This window comes from Carcharhinus amblyrhynchos, chromosome 12, assembly GCF_965287045.1.
Source record: "Carcharhinus amblyrhynchos chromosome 12, sCarAmb.v2.hapA, whole genome shotgun sequence".
Lineage (NCBI taxonomy): Eukaryota > Metazoa > Chordata > Chondrichthyes > Carcharhiniformes > Carcharhinidae > Carcharhinus > Carcharhinus amblyrhynchos.
The window spans coordinates 35464311-35486377 of record NC_137335.1 but is presented as its reverse complement, the minus strand read 5'-3'; the positions used below and the strand labels follow the sequence as shown (position 1 = coordinate 35486377).

Below are 22067 nucleotides of genomic sequence, written 5' to 3'. Positions count from 1 at the left end.
ACAAATTCACTTCATGAAATGGCTTGGTTTTTTTTTTAGTGAGGTGCACTTTAAAAATCAAAATCCCAGAGAAGGAAACTTGACAAATTTGACCCTACAATCTAGAATTTCTTTAAAAAATAACATATTAATAGATGTTAATACATATAAGCTACAAAATGTGGATTTTTCCTTTAACACCATCCACTGTAATAAAGCAGACAGTGCTGGGGGAAGGTTTTGTGCCTGGGACCAATTAGTTAGCAGTTGTATGTGGCGGGGAGGTGGGATCTGCATGTGTAATGGCTCTGAAGGATGGTGAACAGCTCTGCAAAGCAGTGATTGTACCCGGCAATGGGGTGGGGGACGTGGAGGACAGTAACTGGTACAAGTGGGCGAAGGACAGACTGAAGCAGGTCAGTCGCAGAGATAGTTTATTCCTGACCATAAGGGCCGGCTCGTGGCTGCAAACATTGCGGGAGGAAGAACGGGAAATTCTCGGCCCGTTCCCGAAAAAGCAACTTGCTTCCGTTTTCTCTGCTGGTGTTCTTTAAACAAATGTGTTCTTTCAGTCAAAGGCTGTGATTCTAATTTATTTGTTCTGTCTCTATCCTGGACTCTCAGAGGTCAAACTTGCCTCACCAAAGTGATCCATAGTTACCCAGAGCAATCTCAGCAGCGAAAGACCAAATTTCCTAAAGAACCTACTCGCATGGCTGAGCCACTGTTAAGATATTGCTGCTGCAACGATGCACAAAGATGCCATTACTTTGGAATCCATCCTGTTTCTAATATTTTTCATTAAAAATTCTTAAGTTGATTTTATGGCATGCTGGTGTTGACATCTCTTGCTGTAAGGGTGTCATATAGCAAGTGGTAACCCCACAGTTAAAGTGTTTTTAACTTTAGATCAGCGCCTGGAAATATTTAATTTATGGTCTTCCCAGTGTTATTTGACATTTAGTGAGAATGGTACTTTTACCTTGTGGTTGGTAGGATGCATCTTGTTGTCCTGTCATTCTCAACGAAGTGAATCCTACACCTGTGTGGCAGAGGAGGTTAATTGAATTACAGAATTATGATGTAAAAGGTGTTCATTCAGCCCATCATATCCACACCAGCTCTCTAAATGTGTATTATGACTTAGTGCCATTCCCCTGTACCCTTGCATATTGTTTCTATTCAAATAATGTGATGTAATGTCAAAGAATTGCCATGATCCATTTCATGAGTGATGACAGGTTTTTTCAATCTTGGTGGATGTGATCATATTGCAGTGGAATATTTTATTTCAGTTATTTTGTTATAATATTTCAATAACATTACAGAAATCACATTGAGGAGTTTTGGTGCAGTAAGTAGGAGAAACTGTTACCATTGGCATGAGGGATTTAAAATAATTGGTGAAAGAACCAGCAGGGAAATGAGAATTTTTTGTGCAGTTATTATGAGCTGGACTGTAAAACCTAAAAAAGTGGAAGCAAATTCAACAGTAATTTTAAAGAAAGGAATTAGATATGTACATTCAGTGGAAAAGAATTCCATGGCTATGGGAAAAGAGAAGGCGAGTGATTCTAATTGGATAATTCATTCAAAAAGCTTGTACAAACAGGATGGTTTAAATGGCCTCCTCCTATAACTCTGGGCCTTCACTATCCAATTCATTACTCATCAGGGCAAACTATTAGGAAGCCACCGTTTAATGGACTATTTGATGTGGTGCTAGTCCCATTCCAAATACTGAAAGCGTTCTAACCTAAGAATCACCTTTGAAAGTAACGCATTTAAAAAAACCTTCCTGAGGCACCAAGAAGCACATTTCTTTTGAATCCTACATAGCAGTAAACGGCAGAACGCTTAAGAGTATTGATAGGCAGAGGGATCTGGCTGTACAGGTACACAGGTCACTGAAGGTGGCAACGCAGATGGAGAAGATAGTCAAGAAGGTATATGGCATACTTGCCTTCATAGGCTGGGACACTGAGTTTAAAAATTGGCAAGTCATGTTGCAGCTTTATAGAACCTTAGTTATGCCGCACTTGGAATATAGTGTTCAATTATGGTCACCACACTACCAGAAGGATGTGAAGACTTGGGAGGGGATACAGAAAGGATTTACCAGGATGTTGCCTGGTATGGAGTGCATTAGCTGTGAGGAGAGGTAGGAGAAACTTGGTTTATTCTCACTGGAATGATGGGGGTTGAAGGCTGACTTGATAGAAGTCTACAAGATTATGAGGGGCGTGGACAGAGTGGATAGTCAGAAGCTCTTTCCAGCATTGAAGAGTCAATTACTAGAAGGCATAGGTTCAAAGTGTGAGGGGCAAGATTTAAAGGAGATGTACGAGGCAAGTTTTTTTTACCCAGAGGGTGGTGGGTGCCTGGAACTTGCTGCCAGGGGAGGTAGTGGAAGCAGATACTTTCAAGGGGCTTCTTGACAAATACATGAATAGGATAGGAATGGGGGAATATGGTCCCTGGAAGGGTAGGGGATTTTATTTCAGTCGGGTAGCATGGTTGGTGCAGGCTTGGAGGGCCAAAGGGCATGTTCCTGTGCTGTAATTTTCATTGTTCTTTTGCATTAGCCGTAGTCTTTAAGGAGATTTAAGCTATACATTTTAGTAGTTTAGTTATAAATGTCTTTACAATTTTTAAATGTCCTTTCATTGTGCAATTCTGATTCAACCTTTTTCTGTACTAATTCCATAAAATTGATTGCCATACCTTAATGCACACAAAAGGGACATTACTGTTTAAAATATTTTGCAGATCCCAGATTTTCAGTGCTTGCTTCAAAACATGCCTGACCCATGTAAGTGATTTTATTTTTGAAAGCTGATACTGCAGTTACTGATAAAACATCTTTATTCAAAGATACGGTCTGTTTTATTTAATAAATGTCTATTATTCAGTGACAGCTAGAAAAACAATATGGCTTCCTTTTATGGAGAAAACACTGCAATGCGATGAACAGACTGTCATCATTGGGCACAGTTCTGGGGCTGTTGCGGCCATGAGGTACGAGTTTGTTTGTGAAAAGATGATAAATAAGATTTGAGTTCATAAAACAGTGATATGTTTAGTGTGAGTAGTATTTTACACTGAAATTTGTATCAGTTTAGGAAAATGGGGAGTAACAACCAACAGTAATACTCTGTCATCCTGTTGTTGTTAGAAGCCAGATGGAAGAAAAATTATTTTTGTTATACACAGACTTTTAAAACTGGCTGAACAATATAATTGAATTCCATACATGTATGTCTTTATTGATGTTCACATCTTGAATGCTAAGTTATTGTACTGAATGTGGCTGGGGCAAATTTAAGTAGGCCTTAACGTAACTTGTGGATGAAGAGAATAGTTTTCAACCTTTTAAACTTTTGTTTATAGGAACATAAGAATGAGGATCAAGAATAGGCCCCTTGAAAATTCCATTTGCCTTCTTAATTACCTGCTGCACCTGCAAACCAACTCCTTGTGATTCTTGCACAAGGACACCCAGATCCCTCTGCACGGCAGCATGCTGCAAATTTTACCGTTTAAATAATAGTCCATTTTGCTGTTCTTCCTACCAAAATGTATGACCTCACATTTACCAACATTGTACTCCATCTGCCAGATCCTTGCCCACTCACTTAGACTATCTGTGTCCCTTTGCAGACTTTCAGTGTCCTCTGCACATTTTGCTCTGCCACTCATCTTAGTATCATCTGCAAATTTTGACACACTACACTTGGTCCCCCAGCTATGTAAATCGTAAACAATTGTGGTCCCAACACTGATCCCTGAGGCACACCACTAGTCACTGATCGCTAATCAGAAGAACACCCATTTACCACCACTCTTTGCTTTCTGTTAGTTAACCAATTCTCAAACCTAATTTCTCCTTATGAAGTGCGGTTTCATCACTGTTCCCATGCAGCACCTTGGGATGTTTCATTATGTGAAAGGTTGTTGTTTTATTAGGGAAGAAGTGGTGCTGATAAGTACAATATGCTCCTGACATAGTGGGATATTTGAATTAAAAATCAGAGAACTATGTGGATTACTTATGCATTCTAAGAATGCCTCCCTTTTTTAGCATTACGCAGAATAGAAAACATCAAGGCCTTTGATCTGCTGAGCTAAGGGAATGTAGTTGGAACTTAGTCATGAAACTTCCCACAAAGCGTTGGATACGTTTACTCATTATGTATATTTGTTTTAGATATGCTGAAACACACAGGGTATATGGAATTATATTGGTATCTGCATATACTTCTGATCTCGGGGATGCCAATGAGCGAGAAAGTGGTAAGGTCTTTCCTCTGCTTTTGAACTTCCTTCCATTCATTGCTCTTCATATCAATCTCAGTCCTGAAAGTTTCAACTGACCCAGCATCCACACAAGAGTTTAATTGTTTGTTGATCTGAACCTTTTGGGTATGAGAGTTCCATGTGATGTGATATGTTATTGTCTCAGTGATCATGGTAAGAAGTTTCACAACACCAGGTTAAAATCCCACAGGTTTATTTGGAATCACGAGCTTTCGGAGTGACTCACCTGATGAAGGAGCACTAAAAGATCGTGATTCCAAATAAACCTGTTGGAATTCAACCTGGTGTTGTGAGACTTCTTATTATGCTTACCCCAGTCCAATGCCAGCATCTCCATATCAGTGATCACAGGCAGTTAAAGCAGTGAGTGACTGAGACATACAGACCAGAAAAGTTTCAGATTAACTCTCTGGTCTGTGCTGAGTTAGCTGAACTCAGCTAGCATGAGGAGCCTACAGTTTGACACCCTAGAGGCAGCATGTCAGTTTGGTTATTGGGTGAGAATAGGATTGTAATTGATAGTGATGCTTGGTGATCTGAAGCCTGCTCTGTCTCAGCCAATGCACAAAATGAATAAGAATAAATAAAAATAATTGGTAAATATGAACATTAAATCTGTACAATGGCAAGTCTTGCAGCTCATCTATGACCCTTATGCCATGCCTTTGATAGTTTAGTTGAAACTACAGCCTCTCTGCCCATTAAACATCCATAAGGTAAATATTAGTGATTGGCAATTTAAGAGGTAAATAAGTCCTCATCTTAGTGAATCAAATGATTGAATATGTAAATACAGGCAATTCAAAGTGGTTCAGTTGCTAAATACTTATAATGAGCAAGTAAGTGAGCAGCAGAAAACTAATCAATCAAATTTCTTAATCATTTCAATTCCAGCATTTGGTCAAGCGGTTATTGGACATGGCGCATGGAGCTCACCAGAATGATGGGGAGTGAGGTAGCTTGATTGTGGGTTCAGACATAGCTCGGCACAACATCAAGGGCCGAAGGGCCTGTACTGTGCTGTACTGTTCTATCTATATGAATGGAGTTCACATGTTCTCCCTGTGTCCGCATGGGTTTGCTTTGGGTGCTCCAGTTTCATCCCACAGTCCGACGATGTGCAGGTTAAGTGGATTTGCCCTGCTAAATTGCCCCTTAGTGTCCAAAAATGCATCGATCAAGGGGATTAGTGGTTTATGTAAATATGTAGGGATTGGGCATGAATGAGATGCTTTGGAGAGTCAGAGCAGATCCAACTGGCCAAATGGCCTCTTTCTGCACTGTGGGGATTCCCTTTGCCCCACCACCTTTTTAGCACTTCTAGGCCCAATCCAACTCTTGAGCTTTGCTGGATAAATAATAACGCCACTGTGACTTGTTAAGGTTTTTAATCCGGATACAGCAACAGAAATAAATCCCAACAAGTTGAAAATATATTCTATAGACACCGTGCAGTGATCTACCATCCTCTTTCCCCTGGCTGACAGAAATATGATGGCCTTGTAGCCTCCTGATTGAAAAGCTATGAATCTATCTGTTCCCCATCACCCTTCTGACCTGGACACCTTGTCCTCTGGTTACAGAATTTGTCAAGCAATCTTCTGTTCATTTGGAAATTCTTGACAAAGTAACTCCTCAATTTCTTCTGCAGTGAATGATTTTCCTGCTGTTATTGTCTCTCCTCATGGCCATGCTGCCTAACAAAAGGCTCTCCAAAGCCAGGGTGTCTCTAGGATAGCATGATGACCAGAACTGAACATGTTGCTCTTGGCTGATCCATTGCTGGACATGGGTGTCAGCCGTGGCTCTGTGTAGCAATCATTGCCTCCTCCAAAAGGTTGTAGATTCAGGCCCTATTATACAGTCATTATAATGTTGCTCTTTTTATGAGATTTTGCTATGTGCAAATTGTTGCTGCACAACAATGATATAACTTTAAGGAGTCGTTTGTTTTTATTCTTTCATAGGATATGGGCACCACCGCTGGCCAGGCCAGCATTTATTGCCCTTTATTGCGCAGTTAAGAGTCAACCACATTGCTGTAAGTCTGGAGTCAAATGTAGGCCAGGTTGGCAGATTTTTTTCCCTGAAGGACATTAAAGGAAATTCTAATTTCACCTTCTGCGATGGTGGGATTTGAACTTAAGCCCCTAGAGCATTATCCTGGGTGTCTGGATTACTTGTCCAGTGACAGTACCACTGTGTCACTGCCTCCCCTGAGTTAGAGCACTGTGGACATCCAGAGATTGTAAAAGGTGCGATAAAATGCAAGCCTTTCTTTTTATAAACCTATGATTGCCCTGCAACTTAAGACGGTCAGTTTTCTTGGGTGTAGCACGCGAACAGCAACAGAGAAATGAGCGTTATGCCAAATTGCAGGTAAGTGTCTGACTTTAATTTGCGTGCTATTTACACCATTATGCCCCATTCAGATAGTCAGGTACAGCCAGCTGGAAAGTCATGTGGGAAATTAATGGACAGTTCAGTCAAGGAACAGGAAAAGATCGAGCATGTAAAATTGATAAGTTCCCATCGTAAAATCAAAAGGCTTTTTTACTCTTTAACGATAAAGTGCAACAAACAATTGATAGATTGTATATCACACAATCTGCTTTTCACCAAATTGTATGGAGGTTTTCAGCTTTAATAATTAATGCAAAAGTTGACATATACAGAGTTCAGACTTTCTGATGTGACGTCATCTTTTTTTTAAGGTTATTTCAGCAGTCCATGGCAATGGGAGAAGATCAAATGCAATTGTAAATACATTGTTCAGTTTGGTTCAACTGATGACCCTTTCCTCCCGTGGTCTGAACAGCAGAAAGTAGCAGATGGTCTTCAGGCAGAACTTCACAAATTCACAGACCGAGGGCACTTTCAGGATGAGAAGTTTCCAGAACTAATAACCGTTATTTGCAAGATGAGGAAAGCAGCTTCATAACCAAAAACCATTACATTCACAGGTGGATCAGATTCTTTTCACCTTTTTCGTAAATTGATTCTTAAACTGATGTGTTAAATTTAAAATTATGAGGAATCTGGTGGCTTTGCTACATAAAGTACATAAACTGGATTTCAGAGTGGTAATTTGTGCTGCTGATAATGGCTGGAAGAGTTGAACAGATTTACTGCATCTTCTGCAGCTTAATGGTAAAAAGTTTGGTTGCCATTCTGTCACATCAGAGTAAATAAACAAACCTTAGCTTGTACAATAGAAAGTACTGCATATGCTGAAAATCTGAAATAAAACTCAGAAAATGCTCCAAATGCTCAGCAGGTCTGGCAGCATGTACGGAGAGAAACTGTTTCATGTCAATGACCCTTTGCTGGAATTGAGAGCACTTAGAGATTGTAACAGTTTTTAAACTGGTCAGGGAAAATGGGGAGGGAGAGGGAAGAAGGTAGAAGCTGGAAGGGATTGTGACGAAAGGGATGAAAGTGAAAAGAAACAGAAATGGGACAAGTAAAAGATGTGTCTAGAGGAGATGGAAGTGGGAATAGCCGAAACATCAGAGTTATGATTTAAAATTGTTGAACACATTGCTGAATACAGAAGGCTGTAAAGTTCTCAGTTGAAAGATGTGGACTGTTTGATGTGGTACTAGCCCCATCCCAATTACTGAAAGCATTCTTTCCTAAGAATCGCCTTTGAAAGTAATGCATTTAAAAAAAACATTCCTGAGGTACAAAGAAGCACATTTCTTTCGAATCCTACATGGCAGTAAATGGTAAAACCCTTAAGAGTATTGATAGCAGAGGGATGTGAGTGTACAGGTACATAGGTGGCAACACAGATGGAGAAGGTAGTCAAGGAGGCATGCTTGCCTTCATTGGCTGGGACACTGAGTTTAAAAATTGGCAAGTCATGTTGCAACTTTATAGAACCTAGTTAGGCCGCACTTGGAATATAGTGTTCAATTCTGGTCGCCAAGGAGGCTTTGGAGACGGTACAGAAAAGATTTACCAGGATGTTGCCTGGTATGGAGGGCATTAGCTATGAAGAGAGATTGGAGAAACTTGGTTTGTTCTCACCGGAACGACGGAGGTTGAGAGGCGGCCTGATAGAAGTCTACAGGATTATGAGGGCATGGACAGAGTGGATAGTCAGAAGCTTTTTCCCAGGGTTGAAGAGTCAGTTACTAAGGGGCAAAGGTTTGAGGTGCGAGGGGCAAGATTTAAAAGAGATGTACGAGGCACGTTTTTTAACTCAAGGATGGCGGGTGCCTGGAGCTCGCTGCTGGAGGAGGTAATGGAAGCAGATACAATAGTGACTTTTAAGGGGCGTCTTGATAAGTATATGAGTAGGATGGGAAGAGTAGGGGGTTTTAGTTCAGTTGGGCAGCATGGTCAGTGCAGGCCTGGAGGGCCGAAGGGCCCGTTCCTGTGCTCTAATTTTCTTTATTCTTTGAAGTCCTTGAACTTACATTGAGTTTCATTGGAACAGTTAGGACCCATAACTTGTCCTCTCCTCAACAGGATATCCTATATACTCCCCATTATAAACTTTTTGACTAACAAACAAATCTAAATTTACTTTCAATATTTCAGGAAAATTGTCGGACAGTCACTTTGGTTATTAAAAAAAGAATGTTTTGTGAACGTATTCCAGTTTTGTTGCAAACTGTGCAGGTGAAGTGGATTAACAAGGCTAAATTGCTCCTTAGTGTCCAAAGATGCTTATGTGGATGAGCCATGGTAAATATGCAGGGTTATTCAGCAGATTCCTTCAGTCTCGTGTTGTGGAGGTCAAATTATTTGTTACCCTGAATCCCATCCTAATTTGGGCTTTCAATGCAGTCTGAAGACTGTTGCATTATCAGAAGCACTGTTGTTCAAATGATATTATACATTGCCTTTTTCCACCTGTTTAGATGTATGAAAAGATCCCACCGTGTTTTTTTCAAAGAATAGCAGTCCTACAGAACATGTACCCCTCAGCCATCACCACTTAAAACGTTTGGTTATATAGATCTGCTGCAAGTTTTGGGATTTTGCTGTGCGCTGCCTGTGTGACTACTGTGTTTAGCTACACAATAATAACTGCACATCATTTATTTGATGTGAAGTACTTTGGAAAAATCTAGCAGACGTAAAATGGGCTATATGAAGGCAATTTTCTAGTTGGTCGGCTGTCAATTCCTAATGTTAATATTAGTCCTCCCCCATATCTGTAACTAAGGGAGTTTATCTTGGGTATAAAAAGTATGGATCTAAATTGAAACATGAATTTCTGTGACCCATTTTCAAAAAGAGTGCTAAATAATCCTCAGTATGTTAAAAATTACACTGACGACTGGTTTAAGATTGTCAGTCAGGCTTAGTGTGGTGTATTTGTGTGTACTGTAAGCTGCATATATTAATACATAAGGCCTTGCTCTTTGCAGAGAGAAAGAACGTGCACACGTTGTGCTTGTTTCCGCTAAGCAAATAAGTGACAGCCATTTGCTGATTAATTCCCCATGCTTTGACCAATTGGGGTCAAGCTGCCTGTTTCAAATTTCCAACAATGTTTGGTAGTTATCTGTCAGTTACCATCAACTGTTGCATTCTCTATGGCAATGCTTCTATCAATCTCTGCACGTAAAAAAGCATAAAACACTAACATAGTTTTACTGAAGAGAAATTCTGTTTGACAAATTTATTAGAGGTTTTAAGGATGTGACCATAGGGTAGATAAAGGAGAACCAATAAATGTAGTATAGCTGGATTTCTGAAAGTCTTCTCTAGGGATCACTTGCTAATGAGTATGATTGTCCACCTAAGAAACTGTATGTTACTGGACATGGCTTCTGTGGGTCCTTGTGTGGCTGATGAACTGAGCAGAAACTGATGAGCCTGACCCTAGAGTTGCATCTTTGACCACACACTTGGCAGGTATTTCTGGGAGATGACTATAGATCAATGGATTCCTTTCTCTGAGTCCTTTTCTATGCTTCCTTTTGTCATTGGGTGTCCTTGAAGAATTGTATCCTTTCAATCAGGAGATTCTCCCAAGTAGGTCTTTTCTGAGCACCTACTTGGTCTTCCAGGCATTGATGTCTATGTTGCCTTTTTAGAGGTAAGGGAGGAGAAGGGGGGAGGAGGAGGGGAGGGGGGAGGGGGGAGGAGGAGGGGGGAGGGGGGAGGAGGAGGGGGGAGGAGGAGGGGAAGGGGGAGGGGGAGGAGGAGGGGAAGGAGGAGGGGAAGGGGGAGGGGGAAGAGGAGGGAAGGGGGGAGGGGGAAGAGGAGGGAAGGGGGGAGGGGGAAGAGGAGGGAGGGGGAAGAGGAGGGAGGGGGAAGAGGAGGGAAGGGGGGAGGGGGAAGAGGAGGGAAGGGGAAGAGGAGGGAAGGGGGGAGGGGGAAGAGGGGGGAGGGGGAAGAGGAGGGAAGGGGGGAGGGGGAAGAGGAGGGAAGGGGGGAGGGGGAAGAGGAGGGAAGGGGGGAGGGGGAAGAGGAGGGAAGGGGGAGGGGGAAGAGGAGGGAGGGGGAAGAGGAGGGAGGGGGGGAGGGGGGAAGAGGGGGGGAGGGGGAAGAGGAGGGAGGGGGGGAGGGGGGAAGAGGGGGGGAGGGGGAAGAGGAGGGAAGGGGGAGGGGGAAGAGGGGGGGAGGGGGGAAGAGGAGGGAAGGGGGGAGGGGGAAGAGGGGGGGAGAGGGGAAGAGGAGGGAAGGGGGGAGGGGGGAAGAGGAGGGAAGGGGGGAGGGGGGAAGAGGAGGGAAGGGGGGAGGGGGGAAGAGGAGGGGAGGGGGAGGGGGAAGAGGAGGGGAGGGGGAGGGGGGAAGAGGAGGGGAGGGGGGAGGGGGGAAGAGGAGGGGAGGGGGAGGAGGGGGGAGGGGGGAAGAGGAGGGGAGGGGGAGGAGGGGGGAGGGGGGAAGAGGAGGGGAGGGGGGAGGGGGGAAGAGGAGGGGAGGGGGGAGGGGGAGTAGGGGGGAGGGGGAGTAGGGGGGGAGGGGGAGGAGGGGAGGGGAGGGGGAGTAGGGGGGGAGGGGGAGTAGGGGGGGAGGGGGAGGGGAGGGGGAGTAGGGGGGGAGGGGGAGTAGGGGGGGAGGGGGAGTAGGGGGGGAGTGGGAGTAGGGGGGAGGGGGGAGTAGGGGGGGAGTAGGGGGGGAGGGGGAGTAGGGGGGGAGGGGGAGTAGGGGGGGAGGGGGGAGGGGGAGGGGAGGGGGAGTAGGGGGGGAGGGGGAGGGGAGGGGGAGTAGGGGGAGGGGAGGGGGAGGGGAGGGAAGGGAGGGGGAGTAGGAGGAGGGGAGGGAAGGAGGGGGAGTAGGAGGAGGGGAGGGAAGGGAGGGGGAGTAGGGGGGAGGAGGAGGAGGGGAGGGAGGGGGAGTAGGGGGGAGGAGGAGGAGGGGAGGGAGGGGGAGTAGGGGGGAGGAGGAGGAGGGGGGAGTAGGGGAGGGAGGGACGGGAGGGGGAGTAGGGGGGAGGAGGGGAGGGAGGGGAGGGGGAGTAGGGGGAGGAGGAGGGGAGGGGGAGTAGGGGGAGGGAGGGGGAGTAGGGGGGAGGGGGGGAGGGAGGGGGAGTAGGGAGGAGGGGGAGTAGGGGGGGAGGGGGGGGGGAGGGAGGGGGAGTAGGGGGGGAGGGGAGGGGGAGGGGGGGAGGGGAGGGGGGGAGGGGGAGTGGGGGGGAGGGGGGAGTAGGGGGGGGAGGGAGGGGAGGGGGGGGAGGGAGGGGGGAGTAGGAGGGGGGGAGGGGATGGGGAGGGGACGAGGAAGGGGAGGGGGAGGGGGAGGGGGGTGAGGAGGGGGAGGGGGGTGAGGAGGAAGGGGGAGGGGGGTGAGGAGGGGGAGGGGGGTGAGGAGGGAGGGGGAGGGGGGTGAGGAGGGAGAGGGAGGGGGGTGAGGAGGGGGAGGGGGGTGAGGAGGGAGAGGGAGGGGGGTGAGGAGGGGGGTGAGGAGGGAGAGGGAGGGGGGTGAGGAGGGAGAGGGAGGGAGGGGGAGAAGGAGGAGGGGAGAGGGGAGGGGAGGGAAGAGGGGCGAGGAGGAGGGAGGGGAAGAGGGGAGGGAGGGGGGAGAGAGGAGGGGAGGAGGGGAGAGGGGAGGGAGGGGGGAGGAGGGGAGGAGCGGGGGGGAGGGGGGAGTAGGGGAGGAGGGGAGAGGGGAAGGAGGGGGGAGTAGGGGAGGAGCGGGGGAAGGAGGGGAGGGGGAGGAGCGGGGGGAAGGGGAGGGGGGAGGGGAGAGAGGGGGAGGGGAGAGAGGGAGAGGGGGAGAGAGGGAGAGGGGGGAGGGGGGAGAGGGGGGAGGGGAGAGAGGGGGAGGGGAGAGAGGAGGAGGGGAGGGGGGATGGGGGAGGGGAGGGGGGAGGGGGGGAGGGGAGGGGGGAGGGGGGATGGGGGAGGGGGGAGGGGAGAGAGGAGGAGGGGGAGGGGAGGGGGGAAGGGGGAGGAGCAGGGGCAGAGGGGGGGAACTGAGGGGGGGGGGAAAGAGGGAATGGGACCGAGATAAAATGTAGAAAAGGGGAAGCAGGGGTATAGAAAAGGTAAGGGAAGGGGGATAAAGTAGGGGAAAAGATTGGGAGGGGAAGAAAAATGAAGAAAGAAAAAGAAATAAAAGGTAGAGAACAGTAAAAAAAATCAATGAAACAAAGCGGACTGAGATGGGGTAGAGCAAACCATCTGAAGTTGTTGAACTGGATGTTGAGACTGGAAGGCTGTAAGGTACCTAACTGGAAGATGAGATGCTGTTCCTTCAGTTTGTGTTGAGCTTTACTGAAACATTGCAGCAAGCCAGGGACAGACATGTGGTTATGGGAGCAGGATTGTGTATTAAAATGACAAGTAACCAGAAGGTCAGGGTCCTCATTGCTTACAAGCTGAAGGTGCTCAGCAAGATGATTTGGTGCCACTTCATGCTCTCATCCAGGCCTCAAGATTTCATCAACTTTGCTTCCAGTTTCCACCTCTCCATCGCCTTCACCTGATCCACCTCAGACACTTTCCAAAGTGATGCTTCTAATGTGTGCTCTTTTTTTCTCAACCATGGATTCCCATCTACAGTTGTCGACAGGGCCCTCAACAGTGTGAAGTCCATCTCCCGTGCCACGACCCTCACCACCCCCAGCCTTCCCAGAACAAGGATAGAGTCCCCCTTGATCTCACATTTCAGCCCACCAACCTCTGCATGCAAAACATAATTCTCTGCCATTTTCGCTAACTCCAGCGTGATGCCACCACCAAACACATCTTCCCTTCATTCCCTCTGTCAGCATTTTGCAGAGATTGTTCCCTCTGGGATAACCTAGCTCACTCCTCCATTGTACCTAACACCTCTCCCATCATTCGTGGCACCTTCCTGTGCAATTGCATAAGGTGTAATACCTGTCCCTTTACCTCTTCTATGCTTACCTTCCAATGTCCCAAACATTCATTCCAGGTTAAGCAATGTTTCACCTGCATCTCTTCCTGTTTGGCAGCAGCAAATGCAATATACCAATGTGGTCTCCTCTATAACAGAGAAGAGTAGCCTGGGTGATCACTTTGCTGAGCAACTTTGGTCTGTGTGCAATCAGGACTCTGACCTTCCAGTTGCTTGCTATTTTAGCACACGATTCTGCTCCCATGCCCATATGTCTGTCCTTGGCTTGCTGTAATTTTCCAGTGAAGCTCAACGCAAACTGGAGGAACACCTGTAACAGGAAACTACAAGCCAGTTAGCCCAAAATCTATCATAAAGAGATTGCTCAAATCCATTTGCAAAGAAGTTAGTTACTCAGAACATCATAATTCAACCAGAGTCACCATGTTTTTGTGAAAGGAAAAACCTGTTTAATTTATTAGACTTTTTTTTAAAACAGTAACAAGCAAGGAGGACAAAAGGAGAATCTCTAGATGTGGTATAGTTGGATTTCCAGAAGGCATTTGATAAGATGCCGCATCATAGATTACGACACAAGAAAACATGCTGTAGGTGATAACATATCAACATCAATAAAGGGTTGTTGGGAAACCAAGTGTAGGAATCAATAGGTCTTTTTCTGGTTGGCAAGCAGCAACAAGTGGAGTGCCATAGGGAATCAGTGCTGGGGCCTCAACTATTTACAAACAACATAAATAATTTGGATGAAGGGACTGAATACATAGTAGCTAAATTTGTCAAAGGAATTGTCAAGAGGAAGTAAAGAGTCTGTAAAGGGATATAGACAGGTTAAGTGAGTGCAAAAATTTGGCAGGTAGAGTATAATGTGGGAAAATGAGAATGTATCCATTTTGACAGGAAGAACAGAAAAACCTGTATTCTATTGAAGTGAATAGAAATTGCAGAGTTCATTGATACAGCACGAACTAGCTGTCCTGGTATATGAATCACATGAATTTAGTATGCAGGTACAGTAAGTGGTCAGGAGGGCAAATGGAATGATGGTGTTTATTGCAAGAGGAATGGATATAAAACTAGGAACCTTCTGCCTCAACTGTACAAGGCCCTGGTGAGACCACATCTGGAATACTATGTACAATCTTTATCTACTTACCTGAAAAAAACTCATTAGAGGCAGTTTGGAGAAGATTCATTTTACTCATTCCTGGGATGAGGGGCTTATGAAGTAGATTGAATAGGTTGTGAATATACCCATTGGAATTTAGAAGAATGAGAGGTGATCTTACTGAAACATAAATGATCCTGAGAGAATTTGATAGGGAGAATGTTTTCACTTGTGGGAGAGGCCAAAACTAGGGGACCCAGTTTAAGAAACGGGTCTATTGTTTAAGACAGAGATGAAATTTATTTTGTCTGAGTTGTTAGTACATAGTAGTGCAGGCTGGGTCATTGAATTTATTCAAGGCAGAGTCAGGCATGTTTTTGATAGATGTGGGCATCAAGGGTTATGGAGGACAGATGGCAAAGTGGATTTGAGACCACAAGCAGATCAGCCATGAACTTATTGAATGGCAGTGCTGGATCAAAGGGGCGAAAGGCCTACTCTTGCTCCTGTAGTTCTAGCAGCTAGTGTATACTGAAGATCTGCATTCTTTGTCCATGAGCTCAATGCAGCAGTAGTTTATTGCCCTTAGGATCTCAATCATTCTTCATCTTTCACAGGTCAGCAAGAAATTATAAGTGTGCCTTGAACGGGAGAGAGAGTAGTTTTTTCTATCTGATGGTTCCTCTGAGGCATGCCAAAAGAGAAAGCAGCTCTTCAGACCCTTTGCCTTTTCCTCAAGAAGCTGTGAAGATGAGGAAGATCCTACACTACTGAAGGGTGTACCTCACATGCTGGGGCCCTCCTGGGCCTCAGGCTGTCAAAGCTTGGCAGCTGAGAGCAACCCAGTCCGCCAAACAGCTCAATCAGCAACCTGCCTCTCCCTCAGCTGATCTTACAGGAGCACACATAAACATGTTAAGAGGATCGAGATGCACTTGAGGTATACACGCATTTAAATTTTATGTTAATCCTTTATACAGTTGTGGCAATAAACTGATGTTACCCACTGTTGTTGGTTGTGCAGTCATTTCTTGTTGTGTTGTCCAGTGTTACCTACATTCTTGCTTCCTCAATGAGTTGCTAGTTTTGGAAGTCAACAATGTTTGGTCAGGTCCGCAGCTGTCTCAGTGCAAGGGATCTAAATTGAAAGAGGTGGCAGCAGATTTATATCTTTGTTATACTGTTAGTGAAAGGGCATTAAAGTCACAAGAAATTTGACCCATGATCTCATTGCCTTATCTCTGTAACCCTATTTAACATAGCTAATCCACCTATCACAGTTTTGGACTGTGGGAGGAAACTGGAGCACCTGGAGAAAACTCACCTGGCCCCAGGGAGAACATACAAATTTCACACAGTCACCCAAAGCCAGATTTGAACCCAGGCCGCTGGTGCTGCAAGGCAGCAATGCTAACTACTGTCACTGTGCCACCTGATGTCATTTTGACACCTGCACCACATACTCTCATTGGATGAGGTATGGTGATGGATGCTGTCCTCGTTTCATTTTATTGAACGGTACAAACTAAATTAACCCAATTTACAATTAAGGCAAGTCAAGCCAGCAACAACCGAGGATGTAAATTTAACTTATAGATTTAACAGGTGCCAGATCTGAAATAATTTGTCATGCAAGTAGTAGATGTAAAGATCTTGGTGTTCAAAATGCACCAGGGTGTTAAGCTGGTTGACCTGGAGTGCAAAAGAGCTCTGGTATTACAAGCTGAATGGTATTATTGCACCTTTGACTTTTCCTTCTAGGGAATTAGAGTACTACTAGCTTTGATAACACTCATGGCAATTATAAGGTTACATGAAACTCTGGTATTGTTGTATTTTGTTGGTTGGTTTGAGCATTTATTTATAAATAATAATGTAATAAATGGTTTTAAATGCTCTATAGTACAAACATAAGGGGCATAGTATTTTTAATACAAAGACTGCAAATGAATAGATGAAAAACTTATGGAACATATACAATATTTATAATTTATAAACCAGAAGTTAAGACAGATCAAAATTATTGCACTTGCATTCTTTTCCATTGTTTTCCTTACAATGACCCATTCCTACATGACATGTTTCTACTCTGGAATTACTTCTCTTGTAACAGAAAAGCCCATCCAAAACTTTGGACTTTTTAAAAAAACGGATGCACTATATATATATATATATATATACTCATTGTAAAAATTAATTTACAGTAACATCCTGTTACATTGTAAATGTACATAACCAAGATCACTTGTAGTACGATTGCCCAAATATTAACATTTGTTACACTGAAACATTGCATTTTACAATAAAACTGAAATCAACAACATTTTTTTGTATTTACAGGTGATGTTGACGTGATTGGTAATATGCTACAAAGTTCCAGTTTGTTTGTACATATTACATGCACACAAAGCATTCCATTATAATAAGCACACTGAAAGAGTGCAAAAAAATCCTCTACAACTTTTAGAAGAAACTAAAGCTAATAATATTGATTGAATTTTGAATAGACTAGTGCAACATACTGCAATATTAGCAGTACTTTCAAAGGTCCACCACATATTTTAGTTTTATGGCATGATTTTCCACAACGGATATTAGGGATGCAAATGAAGTTCAAATAATTCAATGCTTTGGAACTTGAAGGATTTCCTTCATTTTGCAAGTGTTAAACATTCACATATCATTGATGGAATGGTCAATATGTAGATACAAATAATCATAAGCTGTTTATGCAAGGGACATCTTTGAGGTCTGTATGATGTGTGATTTAGTTTCCATTTTTCTCTTTTCTAGCTGTCATCTTTTCCTTGTCTAATTTGAGGACTGTAGATCATATTGCCAATATTGTTTTTGCAACCTCAAGAGTTTGCTAGCAATCAAATATCTCAATGTATTTGGGAGGGCTAGACACTTAAGCCTGGGGCCTTGCTGTATGATCCTTCCCACCATGTTTCTATTGACATTTGGAATCATTTAGCTAACTAATTAAATCTGTAATTTAGTTGATACAATGTATTTTATATCTCTAACTGCATAAAATTAATTTTTAATTTCAGTGGTGGTTGGTGAGATGCTGTTATCTTGTTATTCATAAGCCGCTTATGGCAATGAATGATATGCATGTAAGACACAAAAGTTAGACACTCCTGGAATAAGTCTTCTGTACAGGCACTGTCATATTGATACTAACCTTAATCTATTAGCAGGGAAGTTTACATTTAGCATGACCAGCCAGGTGGTTTCATGTTTGCCTTTCCCTGCTCTTCAGTATATTACCACAGTCTAGGAGCAGCTGAAACATACTAAAATATTGGACCTGTCTGATACTCAATAATACAACTACTTCTAGCTACCAAAAACATTATGGTGGATCAATTAACAGGTGTGAAATTTATTGTAGGGCAGTCGTGCGTACCAGTTGGTGTCTCTTGTAATGAGACACCCCATATACTGCAGTCTCATCATCAACCTGAAAACTCAAGTATGGCACTTAGTGAACAATGGGTAAATTCTCCTCTCTCAATTGTTTCACCTATTTAAAAATCAAGAGGAAGAAAATATATTCAAATTTATAATCCAATTGTCGTTAATGCAGGCAGTAGATCTTGAAAAACTCTTTACTGCATTGCTAAAATTCTGTTCCTTCTGCTCAGTGTCACATTCTTGGAGACAGACAAATAAATAAATTACTGTCTAGATGTGTGGAAAATGACTACTTTTGTTTCTTTGCAAGTTATTTACCAAACTGAAGCAAATTTTAATGCAGGCTGGAGAAGCCTCACCCGACTGCTGTTTGCCACAACCACTGCTCAAATTCACGATGGAGAAGTAAGTGCCTTAATCAGCATATTAAACAGCTGGAGATACACATTGCTTCCCCTTGCCGTTTAATGACTTTCCTTCATTTACATCCCCAATAAAGAACTGGCTATGAATTTCTTTAGCTATTTTGTGATTCCCAATTAAAGTAGCAACTGTCCAAGAATGGCTAAAAAAATTTAGTATTTTTTTTGCAATTTGCATCGATAATGCATGCTGTCATCAGTTGTGATATTTCAACAATACTTGTCACTTTCAAACTACAAATACCACAATGCAGTCTAATTCTGTCTTTTAGTGACATTCAGACTAATATGTAAACCATCTAACAAAAATAATGATTTCAGACCCAGACAGAATATTTGAAGATGCTATACCAAGTGTAAAATTGCATGGAAAGTACCTGCCTGTCTCAGAGTAAATATTAAGGCCACACCAATACAGCATACAAGAAAGGGCCAATGTTTTCTTTTAAAAATGTCATTTTCAAACACAACAGATTCGCTTAGGCAGCTAGATCTGATGCTTTAACAAATGTTAAACCTCAAATGACTTGTATTATTAGCTAGAGTTGGAGCCATGTCTTGATGGACTCATCAGGTAATGTCATTGTATTCACTACAGTAACACATCTCTCTTTTCAGTTCAGTCAAATATTTAACAGTGGAGCATTTGGTCTAGAGTTCCATCAATTCTCTGAGGGAGCCCCCTGGTCTTCATTTGAAGCTTCACTCGCTTGGTGTATCTTCTCCCACTGAGCGAGATTTTCCCTAAAAAGCAGAAATGGACATGGATTTTAAAAGGTACCCTCCATCAACATTTTAAAACTACTTATATTCATTAGTAGAAAAAGGCAGTGCTTAGGGATGAGCTTTCCCTGCTTCCCTTCATAGCAACTGGTAGTGGGGTAAAAAAAAACCTGGATCAGAATATATTCTTGGGATCAGAGAGGATACAAGAACTGCTTCACAAGAACATTCACAAATCCTATCACAGAAACAGAAGCTTTCTGCACCAATGTGATTTTGCTATATCCTGAATTGTGCATGTTTGTTGCTTATCCTAGTTACTTAGCCAAAATGTAGTGACCTTATATCCATCAGAATTGAATTGAGGTTACCAGAATTAATTCCACAGGATGAAGGCCAAAGTAATTTGGATGCAAACTAACTCTGGTTACTGGTTTTGGATTCAGAGACTCTTCCTTTTTCAGTTAGTGAAAACTTACCTTTTACTAAGATTCTCCATAATCAAAACACTCAGTGTTCCTGGTATCAAAGGACAATACATCACAAAAGGTCATCAGACTCATCATGTACTCCTGAAGTCTGTTGTTATCATCCTCACTCTTTACTACAATTGTCCATTTTGGCTCAGCTACAAACTTTGAAATAATGTCCTGGGTACCCCAGTCCAGGTCATTAATATATATCAAAAAACAGCAGCAATATTGATCCCTGGAAGAAGGGATCAGTATCAACCACACTATCCTCAACAAACTCTCTTGCTGGAAGTCTACTGCCTCACCAGCCATGGAATCAGAGCAAGTGAGGGGAAGATAATGGAAATGTCTGATGACCTTGGGCAGAATTTTCTGGTCTCGGGTTGAGTGAGGCTGTGAAATCCAGCCCTCTGTTACTTTTTTTGAAGAACTCAAAACAAGTTTTAAATACAATTGTGAACAAATCTGTGTTGGCTTTCATTTATTACCCTAAAATGTTCCAAGAGCCAATTAATATTCCAGATTATTGCATCAAATCTAAACCCTCTCTTAGCACCAATGTTAGGTTGACTGGTCAGTATTTGTTGGATTTATCCCTCACCCTTTTATTGAATGATAGTGTAACATTTCTAATCTGTCAGCCCTCTGGCACCATTCCCATATCTAAAGATTGGAAGATATTAGCAAAACCCTCTGCAATTTCCACCTGTACTTCACTCAGCATCCTAGAATGCATCCAAATTGGATCATTGTGACTCTTTCAGAGTTTCCAAGCATTTACATACCTCCTTTTTAAAATCTATTTTGTCCTGTCAATTTCTCTACATTTTCCTTTAGTGACAATTTGAGCATCCTCTTCTATCGTGAAAACAAATACAAAGTAATAGTTTATTAAGTACTTCAGCCTTGCTTTCTGCCTTCACAAGGTGACCTCTTTTTGGTCTCTAACCAACCTCATAATTTCTTTCACTAGTCTTTTACTACATATATATGTATAAATTTTGTGTTCCCTTATATTACCCAGTTAATTCCGTCTCACTTACACTCTTTGCCCTTCGTATTTCTTTTTTTAGATCTACCCAATTCTTTTCGTATATAGCTTGGTTCCCTACTGAATTATGATTCTGATTTTTGTCATAAGCCTCCTTTTTGTGTTTTATGTTAATCACTATATAATTAGAGGGCTCTAGCTGTGTATGCCTTTCCTTTACCTCTATGTTAATATATCCAGCCTGTACTGCTATGGAAAGGAGAGAAGCAAACTGAACTTCTCTATCTTCTCCCTCCGTCTGTAAGTAGACATGTTTTTGAATTAGTTTTAAAGTAGATTGTGACGTGTTTCCTAATCCCTCAGTTTGTGTGATCTAATTTGTTAAGCACTCATGGCAAACATACAAAATGATTAACTCAGAAGATTAATTGATTCACACGCCAGTCCTGGGGGTAGGGAAAGTGGTCGCAACCTCTCACATACATTATGCATTAAGGGAAGATAGAAAAGAAGATTTACAACTATGGGCAACAATGTTAAAATAACCACAGAAATTAATATTAGTTTACATGATTTTCTAAGGTCAGGAAGTCAAATTCCAGATGAGTTTTTGGTTGGAGACATGAGTTGGTGGTACAAATTACGCTGCGGATTGATGGGCTTTCTGTGTTTAAACTACATGGTAGGAGACTATCTCTTAAAATCAAACTGGCTTGGAGGAGTTGGGAGATGGTAAATGACTGCTTACGCAGCCAGGTTGCTGGAGTCCTTTCCAGTTGGTGTTAAGACAGTAGTCTGAGGATTTCTCGGTTCTCAAAGGAATATAGAGATTTCAAAATGGTCACTTGAGTCAGGTATATGCTTTCTCCACAATGATATCAAAAGGAACTGGTTTTAGTTTCAGGACTGATAACCTCCCAACCATTAGCTTTTGAAAGCAATGATGTTCTTGATGTGGGAATCATTGTCTAGGCAGACTCTCTGACTCCATTAAAGGTGTAAGCTTATCAAGGTGCAAATGATGTCTATTGTCCTCTCAATGGTCCCTTTTTAAAATGGGCCTCAACAGTCCCAAGTGAGAGATGGCTCTGAACTACTCTGCAGGTATGATAGATTTTTGTCTGCACATCCCCCTATTTCATGACTATAATGTCTTTACAATTTGGTGTGAGATTCAATGATGAGAGGAGGATTCTTTTGAGTTTACAACTCCTGTTGGTAGCTTCCTGAACAAAGGGCCAATCCTGTGACTTGTAGCAGCCATCTTGTTTGGCAGAATTTAGCATTCAGTTTGATTGTGTGAAACTTGTGTCAGAAACATTTATTCTAAACTGAACTAAGGGTAA

The 22067-nt window shown here is 43.2% G+C and overlaps 2 protein-coding genes across 6 annotated transcripts in view; one reads left to right on the top strand and one right to left on the bottom strand.

Annotated features, from left to right (window-relative positions):
- Positions 1–262: 262 nt before the first annotated feature.
- rbbp9 (retinoblastoma binding protein 9) lies at positions 263–15700 on the top strand. The gene is made up of 6 exons (XM_080200358.1): positions 263–395; positions 2749–2791; positions 2892–2997; positions 4187–4272; positions 7011–7259; positions 15307–15700. The coding sequence occupies exons 1-5, from the start codon at positions 282–284 to the stop codon at positions 7235–7237; spliced, it is 576 nt and encodes a 191-aa protein (XP_080056484.1). The 5' UTR covers positions 263–281; the 3' UTR covers positions 7238–7259; positions 15307–15700.
- Positions 15701–15820: 120 nt separating this feature from the next.
- The window catches only part of pde10a (phosphodiesterase 10A), a 455060-nt gene continuing 448813 nt past the window's right edge, over positions 15821–22067 (bottom strand). For all 5 annotated transcript variants that reach the window (XM_080200357.1, XM_080200352.1, XM_080200353.1 and 2 more), the window contains one exon: positions 15821–19278. In XM_080200357.1, coding sequence (XP_080056483.1) covers positions 19197–19278 — 82 coding nt within the window. In that variant the 3' untranslated portion in view covers positions 15821–19196. The remainder of the gene's footprint in view (positions 19279–22067) is intronic.